The sequence below is a fragment of the Labrus bergylta genome, chromosome 16 (assembly GCF_963930695.1).
Source record: "Labrus bergylta chromosome 16, fLabBer1.1, whole genome shotgun sequence".
Classification (NCBI taxonomy): domain Eukaryota; kingdom Metazoa; phylum Chordata; class Actinopteri; order Labriformes; family Labridae; genus Labrus; species Labrus bergylta.
The window spans coordinates 6612471-6627350 of NC_089210.1; the positions used below are offsets into that span (position 1 = coordinate 6612471).

Genomic DNA, 14880 nt, shown 5'->3' on the forward strand with positions numbered 1-14880 from the left:
GGGTCATGTCTCAAGTTACAGGTATGAGAGAGACACAGAGTGGATATAAACACACAGTCATGACACTTTATGATAAGCATCACTTTCTGTAGGGATCACAATGTACTGTGTATGTTCTTTACACAGTGAAGCCACATTCCTCTACTCATGCATGCAATGAAACTAAAAGCTCTCTACTTGCTAATATGAAAATACTGCAAACCTTCCTCTTCCAAACATAACATTAAGTCAAAATCCCGCTCATGTGTTGGTGTGTTCCAGCATGTCACACATCTTAATGATGGTCGGAGCGGGAGGGAAATTCTCAGAAGTGTTTCATAAATTTTTTTAAACATGTTGTGCAACCAAAACAGGAAATGCTGGACTGATAAGACAAATTGTCTGGGCACGCTCGTTTGCACACAACACAGTGATTGTTATGATGTGTTGATGTTCATCACCAGCTTTTCCTGTCCGTCTCACTGACCTGACAAATAAAGGCTTAAACACTCGACCTGTTACTGAAGTGAAAATGAAACAACCGCAGCTAGGAGTAACAAATGTTAGGCTCTTCAATTGAACAAAATGACATGAAATGAGTAGCTCAGTTTAAGATCTGATGTTTGAAAAATGTGCATTTTTTGCAGATGTTTCCCCTGGAATTGTTTTGGACATTGGGCTATCTTACATGAGCTGTTTTCACATTATTCAATCCTGAACATATCCAGAAAAGTCAAGACAGCCTACTAAAGTTGTGTTTGATGCTGGTGTAAAAAGAAATACTCGTTCTTAGTTATAACCCTATTTTTCATCAGGCCTCTCTGTTTAACGGTTATGTTTGGATTTAGTGTTTCTTCACCTCCTTGGACCTCGAGGACTGAGGTGGATGAACCAGGAAAGGGCACACAATCTAAACTCCACAAACAACTCCACACAACTGATTCCAAAACTGATAACCAAAGAGACACATAATGAAACAGAAAGAGATAATTTGTTCCATGCCATAAATAAAGCATGACATGCTATACATGGGAATTACTTTGAGTTTGACCTACACCCTTTTCAGGGAAATGGTGTTAGTTATAATCAGAGGATACACTCTTGTGTGCACATTCATGTAGAGCACATGTGTCAAGAAAAAAAGAGACCTAACAGGTAGATTGTGTTTTTGATTTTGTGGTGGTGTGGTTCACGAGAGGAACTGGTCATGACTCCAGCGTGGCTGTGTGCGCTTTTCTTTGTTTACCTCCCTACATTACTGGTTTTCTGTCTGTTTGTCTCTGCCACTAACTGTTTCTGTCCAAGCAGCCAGAACATTAACGTTTCCATGCATTGACTGCCAACTGAAATCCCACTCTGCTGCAGCAATCAGCAGCTGAAGTAAACTGAAATACTAAACCTTCTCTTAAACAATGAATCAGTTTGTAACTCAAGCTGCCACCTATGGCTGAACTCAACTTTGTTCTGAATATATATAGGTTGTTGGAGAGAAGCACTTGGTTATTACGCTTGGGTGTATGTGTGTGTGTGTGTGTGTGTGTGTGTGTGTGTGTGTGTGTGTGTGTGTGTGTGTGTGTGTGTGTGTGTGTGTGTGTTACAAAGTGTGGTTGATCAGGTGTGTGTAACTGTGTACACTCACCTTATAGAATCTTCGCAGTAGATGCAGACTTTCCTCCCGAGCACCCTGCACATTCAAACATGAAGGACAAATAGTGAGAAGTTTGCAAGTACACAGTGTGAACTTTGATGCAATACAAATTCCATGCATCCTTAACTTAAATAAGTGCTCAAGCAGTAATCTTTCTAGACGAAAAAAGATTGACAAGTAGTCTACCAACACCTGCACTTGTCCCCATTAAATAGTACATGATAAAAACACAGCCCATGTGAAATGTACCAAATCCTTATTTTGATTATTGATCAAAAACAAGCGTCACTAAATCTTATCTCTGCTAAAAATATTGAGACATGGACAATAGACTGAAGCACTCCGGGCACCCGGGATTGATCTTGTGGTACACTGGGAGTCTCTTAGATGGAAGTCTCAGATATTTCTATTATTAGATAACGATGTACAAATCAAATGGTTTACAAGCAAATCAGTGATGGCAGGTGGAGGAAGCAAATACGACAGTTACTTTTCCAAACAGGAAATATTAGAAAAAAAAAGTGTCAACGACAGTGAACCCTGCTAAAGAGACGACGTTAGCAGTGCCAGTGGTGACACTTTGACACCTGCTAGCAACAAACAACGCAAGGAAGGATATGACTTGAGTCACATCCAGTTTGAATTCTTTTGGCACCGAGTGGCACAGAGAATGAGCCTAGGCCGCAGTGTGTGGTGTGCGGTCAGTAATAAATAATGTGCATATCAGGAATAAAATGGCCTCCTGTGTAAACTGTATGTTTAGTGAAATAGCCCTATGTATTTCAATGTTGGCCATAGTGGTGGTACTTTGAGAGCAAAATATTTTCTGTGGTGGTACACACTGTGAAAGGTTTGAGAACCACTGATAGAGACCTTGTATATCAGCTTGCTTTCAACTAAGTTTTTTTTTTTTTTTTTTTTTGCAGGTCCCTTTTAGTTCGTTCAGTTCATTTGTAAATAAATATTCACTGAATACTTTCCAACAGAAGTCTGACAGCTGCTCCAGCTAAATGTTGAGACATGTTGATGATAATTACATGACAAACTTTGAATCCCACATTTAAATGGAACAGAATACCATGTACAGTTACTGATAATTCATGTGTCACTCCTGCTCCGTGGTAGGAAAAGGCAACTCCTTTAACTGTGAAAGCAATCATTGCTTCCCTGGTGAATCAACTACATCATGAGCCAGAGAGCGAGAGGATGTTCTTCCTGCTGGGACAACACAATGAGAGTGTGTTTACGAATGGTAATCCTTCAACAATGTAAAGCCTTATCTGAATAAACTGAACCTGGTAACATCCGCTATGAGAGGTTATCAAAATGACTTTGACAGCGATTTCCACACAGCGGGGTGGAGAGAGAGAATAAGCAGGTCAGTGGACATTTCACACTAATTATAAAGCTAATTAATTTCTAGGCTTGGTTTTTGTCTTTTTTTCTTCATGGAGTAGAAAACAGGGCCAGAAGTTGAAATTTTTGAAAACAAACTTTGATTAGAAATAATGATCCTGGAAAAACCCTTCAAATAATTTCATCCTCCTTCTTACTTGGTTACATCTGCCTCATACTAAAAGACAAATTACAAACGCAGGAGGAATACCATTTCCTTTTAATACAGTGAAGAGACATAAGAGGAATTAAAAAAAACAGTTCAGGATTACTTGAAAATGAGAGAGGAGGAAATAAATACAATTCCCAGCAAGATCATGAACAAAAGTTGCGCAACCAGGTCGGAGAGCAGGAAGTAGAATGGATGAGGAGAAAGGGAGGGAGTGAATAAGGAGTTACTTCAGAGGTGAGATGTTATGTTTAAGTGCTAGTGGGAGAGGAAGAAAAATATTTTGTAACTAGACATCATTAAGTGAAATATGTCTTTGAGAACACGATAACATTTCCTTTTAAGCTCATGGATGACTTAATTTCCCTTCACTCTACTCTGACCCTTGAACTCTGCATGTGTGTCTGTGGGTTAATGGAGATTTGTGACATGGACTGTTTATGTTGAGCGAGTTATAAAAAAAAAAGGTGTGTAAGAGTGAGTTACCTCCAGGCAGGCCAGGTGAACATCTTTGATTATACAGTCGCTCCCAGACAGCACAGACTGTTTTAACAAAAGGCAGCTCAGCTCCAGCGTAGCCAGACGCACTTTACCATCTACACACAGAGGACACATTTATCAGGATACCTCACACACTACAGTTACATGCTGGCTTCACGTTGCAAAATACACAAGAGATATCGTGTCAAAATGTACACTCTAAAGTTATAACTGCACCAGAATTTTCTAACTAAATGAAGATGATATATACAGAATAATCAGAACTCTTGTTCTATGTAAACAGCATTAACCATGATGATATGTTTTTGTAAATATCCATAGAAAATACAAAATCACAAGATATGAAAGTAGTTGTTTCGGGAATGTAAATCCTGTGAACTGTGGTCAGCGTGAACTGAGATTTTATAATGGAAGATATCTGAGAGACTTATTCCTCAGGATGAAACGATTACGGATTTTGACATCTCAATTATTTTGCTTTTGATTACTAATTTATAAGTCACATGCAGTCTTTAGTAAATTGTTATTTATTGTTGCTTTTTGCAAACAGACATAAAGTTATCCAGTACAAAATAATAAATAACAGTAAACCAGAAAGTCCCTCTGTCCCCTCTGAATTGGAAGTTATGTGGAAAAACACTTCTAGTTGGCTTTTTGACATGAACTGTTGATGCATAAATAATCATTTAACAGTGATCATAAAGCATAATGAAAGTAAAAATCAGAAAGTCCATGCCTCTTAACTACATACTTCCCTTTTTAACAAACAATGCAGACAAAGGTCAAAAGTCTTTTGTTTTTCCTGCTGGTATATTCCCCTAAGAAGCCCAGCGTTAACTACACTGATGGGGGGGAAGAAACGTTGAACAGTCCCTGATATTTATTTACATTTGCATTTACATGCTACACTGAAGCCAAACCGGAACCACTCAGTTATTATGTATTAACATTACTCGGGCGTGTAGTGCAGAAGCTGCATTAACTTTCATGCTTTTGTCACTTTAGCCTCTACTTTTTTTCCTGCAGGATTTTGTTATGGGGCTTGATCGTCTTCAATGACTCCATAGTCATTCTGTGTACCTGAAATGTCCCCCACACTGCAGATTTTATTTATGTCTTCTGAGGATACAAAGCTTCACTGCAGGTTCTCTCTGCCATGGTAAAGCTAATGTAGCTTAGTTTGATTAGGATGGCACACTTAGCTGGTGACACTTTTTTTTGTGTCATGCTGGGTATGCCAAAAATAATGTTCCAGCCCCCTTTTTTGTGAATGAGAAAATAAACATGTGGTGTTGCGGAGCCTTTAGGATTAATTAACTGTGACGTTTTAAACCGCCCCATTCCTACTTGAGCCACAAATTTACATAACTTAAGATAAAGACAATGTTAAAATCTTGAAAGCAGATCATTTTAAAGGTAATGTTTGTAATTTTGTCTCTGTGTTCGTGTGCGTCACCTGGCTGTGCTGCCTGGTTCATGATTCTGATGAGTCTCTCTGACAGCACCAGGCTGTAGGAGCTCCTCTCCTGGTCAGGAACTGGCAGCTGCAGACGCTCTAGAAGATCTCGGTTTATACCTGCAGGTAGACAGCAGGTAGACAGACCAGGTAAGGACAAAGTTGAATGAAGATTTGGTGGCATAACTTGATTACTGTAATGGAATCTGTGGTCTCACTGCATTCAACTGAGATTCTGCAGCTATGGTATAACCCCGGGGTTATCTCTTCTACATGTGGTCATCTTGAAAGTGTGGTTTGTGCAAACGTCTCACCACCAGAGTGGTAGAGTTTCAGAGAAACGATGATGACTTGTAGACTTTGAATCATGAATCCAGAATCGTTTTGGATAAATAGATTGTCAATCGAATCCTGACCCGAAGAATCGAAATCGAATCATGAGACACCCAAAGATTCCCAGCCCAACCACTCACTAGGTCTTTCAGGGGCCCAGACATTTCTGCATATGTGTTCAGATGTAAAAGAAAATAAAGTGTCTATGCTGAGTGTCTATATGGACCTCTGATATGGTTGACTTCTTTTCAAGAATGAGCAATAAGCAACGTGTTCACTGTACACAAGTATGAATGCAAAGAAAAGCAAACCTTTGCTGTGTGACACAGCGTAAAGTAGACAGAGGACAAACAAGGCGTGGTAGTCATCACTGGTGCAGTCCAGAGCGCTATACACCATGTCCAAGAACGGTCTGCGAGGGCAAAAAAAAAAAAGTCTCATTAACCTTTTATTCATTGTATAGACTGAATATACTGCTCTGAGATTTATGCAAAAAAACACCACATAATAAAAAGGAGATTAAACTCACAGTTCAGACAGTGTATATGTGTACCTGCTCCTCTGCATGTGCGTGCGGGTGGCTGCAGCCGTCTTCTCTTCATCAGTGATGTTCTGCTCGGTCAGCTCTGACACCTTACACTTCTCCATCACCACCATCTCTATCTCTGTGAGCGCCCAACACACACACACACATTTTGTACTCACTTGCATAAATGTCCAGAAATGTGAAGTTAGATTTGAATGTTTTTCACATCACATTCTTGACAAAGACAATAAATGATTAAAGTTATGAAAAAAAAAAGAATCCTGTCACTAGTGGTTATGATTTTACATTCTGATGTGCTTCCTTCTCACTCCTGACGGCCTCGAAAGGTGATGCCACGAGATTCTTATTATTGTACTGTTATGAAGCATTATAGCGCAAACAATTGATTTCCAATGCATACAAATGTTTGTAAGAAAATGTCAGCTTATGTTGCAGTCTTTACTTGAAAAAGGTTTCTTCTGGTTTTAACTTTTTCTTTCCCCCCAGTCAGTTATAAAGGCTTGGTCAAGTCTCATTTAGACACTTTGTTTTCCTCTGCAGCTTGCAATGCCTCTTGAGTTTAAACCCATGAAGTTGATAAATAAATAGTTTGTTATGGCCTGTAGACGCATTACAGACTGTAGCTTCACAGAGACTCTGCAAAAAGAGTATACTCAGTCAAAGTTAAGAAGGAATCATTTCAGATGAGTGGGATGGTCATATTCAAATGTTTTTTTACAAACACACACAGAGCAGGATTGAGAGACAGGCGGAGAGGTGAGGAGCACAGGATGGATGGTGTGTCACCGTGGAAATGGACAGTCAGCTGCCATGGAGATTTGTGTGGGACATGTAATAAGTGGTAGCCATGGCAACCACAGGGAAATAAAAAATAAAATAAAAAAAAGTAGCCAAACGGGAAGCAACAACAACAGGGAGCCATCATTTCAAAACCAGTAAAAGAGGAATTAAGGCATTATTTGAATGTTTTTCTCTTCCGTATTTTCATTGTTTTCAACAGTCTCCTCCTTTTATAGGAATTCTGCATCACCTTGACTTGACATAAAACTTAAAATCATGACTAGGGGTGGGACAACATTTCATTGTCCTGACTCCTCTGATACTGACCATTATTGAGTCACTAGTGTAAATACAGTTTATCTGCTAATTTGACTAACTGCGTCACTAATTCATGCCTCCCCACAGTGGCTCTTTCAACAAGAATTAGGGTAACATGATCCAAGTTTAATTGGCCAAAGAAGACGTCAGCAGTGTTTAGGGCAGTAACTGGATGTACAGTTACAATCATGTGCATGTTGAATAAAGTGCACAAGATTGACTAAAAACAGAACATTTACAGTGAAGTAAATCATCATCTTCTAAACTTCGTCTCTCCTTCTTCATGTTTTGAGATGAGGGCTGCTGCTGTGGTGGCTGTTTAGCACCCAGGGTGCATCATGGCAGACTGTGTCTACATTGATGGGAGTAAAGAAACACTCAAAAACACAGTCCTGTACTGCTGTGTCCAACAAGACACACACTCACCTTCCGCCGTCTCCCCACTCGCTCTGCTTCCCTTAGAACTCCCACCTCCTCCTCCTCCTCCTACTCCCTCTGTACCTTTTCCCTTCTCCCTCTCTCGGCCTCCTTCGCGCTCTCCTCCTCTGCCTTCGTCGTCCCAGCCCTCCTCTCCTCCTGCGCCGCCGCCGCCACCTCCTCCCCCTCCCCCAGCCCTCTCGTCATCTTCATCCTCGCCCAAGTTCTTGTAGTTTGGTCTCTTCTGCGTTTTCTTGCGGCCACGGTGGCGGGACAACTCCAGAGAGCGCTCGAGGGACTCTAGGGGCTTTGTGAACCTACGCACACCTCCTGCATTGGCCTGAAAAACAGAGAGCAATGACAGAGGGTTTTAGACCAAAGACTGTACATGACATGGACACAGTCTCAGTGATATTACTCATCGGCTTTATAAAACCCAAATATGTCGGTCAACATATTGAAAATGCTGAATCCATCCAACTTTCATTCAATCTAGACACAGGTAAAGAGGAGGGGGCCCTAAGCCTTCTTGCAAAGAGCCACAACACACCTAGCTGTCAGTCATTTCAACCACGCCCCCATTTATGCAAATGTAGGTATAACTCTTCTTGTATCCCTCGGCTTATAAAGCCAGCATAAAGTGGACACTTGAGTAACTGCAGTTTTGTGCGTTTCTGCCTTGTGGTAAATGTTTAATTGACACTGTTGGAAAAGGCTGCTTTGTAAAGTTTGAGCTAATCTCATTCATACGACTTCGACAAGCAAGGAAGGGCAACTTGAGGTTAAGTGTCTGGCCCAAAGACGTTAGACATGTGGCTGCAGGAGCTGGGGATCGAACCCTCAACCTTCAGGTTGACAGACAACCGACTCACCACTGAGCCACAGTCGCCCTAACTGTGGTGGCATCATTTTTCAACACCTAAGGTAATTTTTTGAGACAGAAACACCACACATGACAGAGTCATTATTTAACAATTCTTCATTGGGTGGGAATTCTAAGTGGGCATCAAACCAACTCTTAGATTGTGTTGGTGGTGGTTTAAATAAAGCAATGATTGATAGTTTCCTTCCTGATTTTTCACATCTACATTGTTATACAATGGTTCAAAAATGATAAGGACAAAATATAGAAGGCGTTCATTTACGGTAAGTCAGACTTACCGTAAATTACTGAGTAAACAGTCACCAGATATTTTGAACATAAGGGAAGCAATATCTCTGCATCCCGTAACTGGTAGACACAAAAACACACGAGAACACTTGCATACGCAAATACACCCTTACATAAGTCATGTGCCGATATCTTCTCACACTTGCACAGAAACTTACAGTAAATCCTCGGTGACATATCGTTTCATCCAAGAAAGAAAACACGCACATGCCACTTCCTCCCTGATAAACTTAAGCGGAACAGTTGAAAATGACCACTTTTAACACACACAGACACACAGTGGTGTTAAGGCCAAACCACCTTCTGAAATATCTCCAAAACAAACGCAGATACAGACGCAGGAAACAGCTGGGGGATGATTATATAAAAAGCAGAGATGTAAACACTGACTTACAGCAAAACTGAATTATCATAACAAGTATTTTTACCTCCGTTTTGTAATACGCCGCTGAAGACAGAAAAGTTGCTCTCAAAGTTTTAAATGTCATTTGTAATAGGCTTTATCTGGAACAGAATGACCCAGTATTTCCTATGTCTTGTATTTTGGTTGCTGTGGTATCAAACAAAAACAGTATGTCTATTGTTTGATTTTTATTGTAAAGGTTTTATTGGAGTTTAAAATCTGGTACTGTGAAAACCCTAGTTTCTAATGGTTTGTGTGACAAAAAAGCCTTCTTTTCAGACATTAACCTGAAGAATAATAAAGCTATATGCATATTAGATGTAAATCTTCATGTGCACGATCACAGCTATGATACTGATGTCTACATCAACATTTCTACAAACTAGCTTTAAGAATGTGTGATAAAAAGAAAAAGAAACTATGTTCTCAGACACAAACCACAGACTAGTATCAGTGTGTGTGTGTGTGTGTGCGTGTGAGATTGTGTATGTGATTGTGAGTTGCACCTGTCAGCCGAGTATGTTCTGGTAAACCGCTCGCAGCCTGTGCTGAGAAATTAATGGAGTTCAGGGAGCATATAAGACAAACCTACGTATACACACACACACACGCACACACACGCACGCACACGTGCAAACTCCTATACAACCAAACATCACCCGACCTTATAAAAGCAGTTGCCATGTACAGAAAAGCTAAACACCTACGACAGCTGCATGTGCTTATGGGGAAGAAAAAAGACACTTCAGTACAGACATGCAAATGTTGACTTTATGTCCCTAACTGGTGCATTTGCAAAAAGCCATGTGTGCAAAAGAAAGAGCGAAAAAAACAAAACACTTCTTCCAAGAAAGAGATCTGGGTTAGGTGAGCTCTGTCACTGTTCCATCATGTGACCTCTTTGCTGCCACATCACAGACAAACAGGAAGTACTATGTGACCACCTGCGCAGAAACAGATCCCATGCCCTGTCAGTCTGTGTTTCATCTCGATATCAAACACAAACACAGCAGCTGCTCCATCTGATGTGGCACAAACAGTTTCACTGCAGTTTAGTGTTCATTAAGAGTATTAAACACTTGACTTAATAATCTATACAGAAGAGGAAACATGATTTAACTCTTATATTCTTTCAAGTGTCAGGTCATGTTGAATTCAGTTGTGCCTTTCAAAATGGAAAGCCAAAGAAGCTTCAAATGTGAGCTCTACAGTGGCAAAACAGCACCAACAAGCAGTACAAGAGTCCTAAAGCTGCAATAAAGTGAAACCTCCCTCATGTGTTTCTGTACTTGTACACAGAGCTTTACAAATGCAACATGTCCATGACTTTAAATGTGTCCGCACATGCAGAGAGAGAAATCAACACTGTTGTTGAAGGACTAGCTCACAGGTACTGTGTACACAAGTCTGGTTCTGGCTGCCTCTTGTTGTGGTAGACCGACATCGTTAAGACATCACACCTAAACTCACCTTCAACTGGTTTAGCGCACATAATGGCACGCACACGCACACACACAGCGAATAACCGCAGGAGTTCTCAGAAACGCTCACCACCTCAGCACACCCACCTGGCTTCATCAACAGATGGTCACAAAGTAAAGAAATGGGGGAGGACAGACTGAAACGGAAGATGGAAGTGGGACAAAAAGCCAACGAGTGTAAAGCGAAATAAGATGGGGAAGGCATGGGGGAGACTAAGAGAAAAAGAAAGAGAAAGAATCATGGCAAATTCATAGAAAAAGGGAAGCAGATTTGAATTCAAAGAGAATATCATAGGATGAGGTAAAGAGAAAAAATGAGGTAAAGAGAAAAAAAAAGCAGAAAAAGCATCTTGATGTGTCAGTTCAAGATTGAGACTAGAAAAAAAAATAATGAAGATAATTTGCATATTGATGCTTTGCTGTGGGTGAATCATGGAGAAAACCATTGACTCCACAATCTCATAACCACCAACACACACTTCTGGAACTACATCTATGTGGTCGCCCGCGTAGGTGTGCTTGTTTACTGTACTCCAGAAAGTACAGTAAGTGTGTGTTTGTGTGTGTGAGCATTGCACGAGCGGTTTAAAAATCACGTTTGTGTAAGTGTTCCGTGTGTTACCGTGTTCTTGTGTGTGCTGTGCAGGTCTGTCTGCGGGGTGAAGACGGACAGGTCTCCGTTGAGGATGACGTCGGCCAGAGCGTTGACCATTGGCTTATAGTGGATGATCAGAAACACCTTGAAAACATGCAGACATGCTCAGTTAGGAAATTAAACAGAAGTAACTGAGAGTAACTCTTTAAAAACAAGAACCATTCATTGAGAGCTAAATTCATATTTAAAAAAAACATGTGCAAACAAATAGAAATCTGAGACCCCTACAATAAGTTAGAGGACTTTATTACTACCGTACTGTATGTAAAATCTTTCTGATCAAAGTTGCAACAGTTTACTTTCAATTTCCATGTTGAACTACCAGAGTTTAATGGACAAGTTTCAGTAAAGGTTAAAAAAGAAGGATTGATCTTGTTTTACAAATGATAGTAGCCACAGTGTGTTTAAGAATTAGACTTAACAAATATCAAATGTTTAAAGCTTCAAGGTTGTCCAGGTTTCAATCGTTAGGTTGACATATAATCAAACAATCAAGTGCACTCATGACGTCTGTATGCTTACTTGAGACAGCAGGTAGAGGGAAACCTGGGGGTTGATCCTTCGGTCTTCAGACTGATGAATACAGAGGAAAGAAGACGCATGAAGCCAGAATGATTAAGTAGTTTGACAATCATTTAATAGTTCAAAAGAAGAATGTGCAACATTTTACACAGAAATCAGGTCTATCCTCTGTAAACGTCTCTCAGAGTCATTACTGTCTACTATGAGTGAGAAGTGCGAGTCCCGCCAGCTGGATTGTTGTCAGAGCCGTGTTTACATGGACGAGACGGCCTGAGTATAAAGCTGTTTTAGTCAATGACTAGAGAAAAGAAGAATAACATAATCACTGCTTATTTGGATGTCATGTAAGTGTCTTTAGATCATCGTCATTCTCTGTAAATTTATGTGCAATATGAAGCTATGAGTTAACCAGTGTGCTGCCGTTAGCATGCTAACACAACAATGCAGTTTTACTTTGGATTAATGCTGTTGCTCAAGGGCGACATCTAATGGATCAAAAAGTCGCACATTCTTCATTTAAAAAGACTCATGTCCATAGTTCTGCATCAGTGAAACTCAGTTTTAAGACGCCTGAGGGAGGTGTGGGCAACATACCGTCTCTGGGCAGACCAAGGAGTAGACATAGAGGGGCAGGAAGAGGCGGTTGAGGAGGTGGTCCGTCAAAACGTCGTTGAGGAATTCACAGTTGATGATGAGGATGTCGTTCAGGTAGTGGAGGTGGTCGAGGTGCTCGGCCACAAGGTCACTCAACTTTCCTCTGTTCTTGTGTCTGGGAACAACGAAGGGAAAGAGGAGGAGAGATTTTGTTTTGGTTAGATCATCAAGAATTAGAGTGTCATGTGCACAGGAGATTAAATGTAAGGCTGTATTCAGTGTTACAACATTTGAAACAATACAACTAGTCAAAATATATTACAATGCAAATTCAAAATATGCATAATGCACTTGGACTTAAACCAACATCTGATGAGAAAGACCTGACCCCTGGTGGTCACAGCAAGAATGACATTGAGAAACATTGAGAAAGACGGGATTCATTGCACTTACTCTTCATCCGTCTGCACACACTTGTCCAGTTCGATCACATGGCTGCCGATAAACCAGACCAAGTTGCTGAAATATGGCACAGCCGTCTTATCTCGGATGTAGTGCAGCATGTGCTGGTTGTCCACTGGATAGAGGAGGGTCAGGGTCAAGAGCTGGATTAGGCTTGTCATCCACTGAATCAAATTTGCTCACAGATTCACACACACGTTTATTCATACTTTATATTCCCAGCAAGTAACCAAAAGGTGAAACTTAAATATGATTTCAAACACATAATTTAAAGTATTTAAAGTAAGAGGCAAATTAAGAAAATTAACCATCCACATTGAAAAAAAAATTAAGAACATGAATTGGTTTAGGTCAGTCCAATGTTATTACAACAAAGAGGGAATACAACTGGAGTGGGAGTAACACTGGCCAGTTCAGTGTCAGTTACAAACAAAAGTGTGACTGAGGCTACTTGTGTTGATAAAAGACGCTGGGTGATGCGCTTTTTCTCCAGGCGGCCGCAGGAGCTGCTAACACTCTTTACCCGTTTAAAGCAATCGGAAAAAAAAACGCTAGATGGACACAGGGCCTAATAAATGATCTCACAAACACTTTCTGAGATGCATATTGGGATACCTGTAAATCAAATTAATGATATAAATAAAGCTAAAAACAAATAGCAAATCTTAGTGGCCATTAAACACAGTCCGCACTATGTGAGTGTCATACCAGCTTAGCCACTAGGGGATGAATTCAGAACTAAAGTGAAAGAAGACACCAAGTTAACTATAGGGACAGAAACGATCAAACCCATCACCAAAATAACAACCAGCATGAGGGGCTCAGCTCAAATTAAGTCGGTGGAACAATTAACCCAAGACAGAAAGTAGTCAGAGGGCATGCAGTTTGTTTCTGCATGTATGTAGGAGGGCGGGGGGAACAGAATGGATCACAAAAACAAGATTTGCAACGATATTCAAACCCGCACATTTAAACAAATACACCATTAGATAAAGCTAGGACTGGGTATCAGCAACAAGTCATGATGTAATGTTGAAATTAATCATTTTATTTACACTTTTGACAACAAATTTGAGGTTTTAAAACAATCTCAGACAGGTTTGTATCTGTGCCAAAGTTCTGTACAATCAGCCCTGATACCCAGCCCTAGGATAAAGACTGAATGAATGGAACCAACTTACATGAAACTGGAGTTAGGCAGATGGGGCGCGCAGAGGGAGGAGGGAGAGGAGGAGAGAGACAAAGAGAGGTAGAGGTAGAGAAGGAGGAGGAGGAGGAGGAGTGGTTGTTGAAGAAGAGGGGGGAGAGGAGGAAACAGACACAGGGTTAATGTGAGTAAAGGGGCGGCTGTGGAGGGGTGAAGAGTGGGAATAACCCCGCTGGTATCTACAGAAATATACTGCAAACAATGGCACAATCTGGCAAAAGGGTTACCCAAACATTTTTTTTTTTTTTTAACATTGGAAGATTTCACAGCTTTTACTGTTTCAACACAACAAAACAGTCAAGCCAATGCCGTAGCAACATTTGATCAAAACGATGTCTGTTCAATTCCTTTTCCAGGTTGTCATGTGTTGCAGTGCATGACACAAGAAATAAGTAGGAAGCATCAAACAGCAAGATGTTCTACATTATGATGAATTTCACTGCAACATACTGGAACCTGAAGTGTTGTGACACTGCGCATATTTCATAAACCATGGGTTATCTAAAAGTACATTCCTTTTGCTACAATAAGCAGTTTTTAGCATTGGTTAAAAGAGATAGAAAAAGCCACCAATACAGCTGCTGCATTGAATCTGTGCTTCCCTAATTGACTGATTCCTTAGAACAGCCAATGACCCACCCTGCTATAACACAACCCCAATAACAAAAGGTTACTTCATATATGACTAACATTCATCAGTAGTGGTTGAATTCAGTGGTTCTAACTGTAATCCACTGAAGTCATATGATGTTAAGTGTACATGCTAGACTGGACAAACACTTAGAGACAAACATGACGCTTTAGTTTATATGTTGCAGTGATTGTATGTTTAGACAATGTCA

General features: G+C 40.4%; 1 protein-coding gene across 12 annotated transcripts in view; it reads right to left on the reverse strand.

Annotated features, from left to right (window-relative positions):
* The window catches only part of clec16a (C-type lectin domain containing 16A), a 35969-nt gene that overhangs the window by 13918 nt on the left and 7171 nt on the right, over positions 1-14880 (reverse strand). For 7 of the 12 annotated variants that reach the window (XM_065964503.1, XM_065964508.1, XM_065964507.1 and 4 more), the window contains 10 exons: positions 12823-12946; positions 12370-12544; positions 11776-11826; positions 11221-11337; positions 7553-7883; positions 6011-6146; positions 5793-5893; positions 5149-5268; positions 3678-3787; positions 1619-1663 (listed from right to left, as the gene is read on the reverse strand). In XM_065964503.1, the coding sequence (XP_065820575.1) occupies positions 1619-1663; positions 3678-3787; positions 5149-5268; positions 5793-5893; positions 6011-6146; positions 7553-7883; positions 11221-11337; positions 11776-11826; positions 12370-12544; positions 12823-12946 (1310 nt within the window). Of the gene's footprint in view, positions 1-1618; positions 1664-3677; positions 3788-5148; positions 5269-5792; positions 5894-6010; positions 6147-7552; positions 7884-11220; positions 11338-11775; positions 11827-12369; positions 12545-12822; positions 12947-14012; positions 14827-14880 lie in introns of those variants that run through there. The other 5 variants (XM_065964502.1, XM_065964501.1, XM_065964510.1 and 2 more) reach the window with 4 other exon arrangements.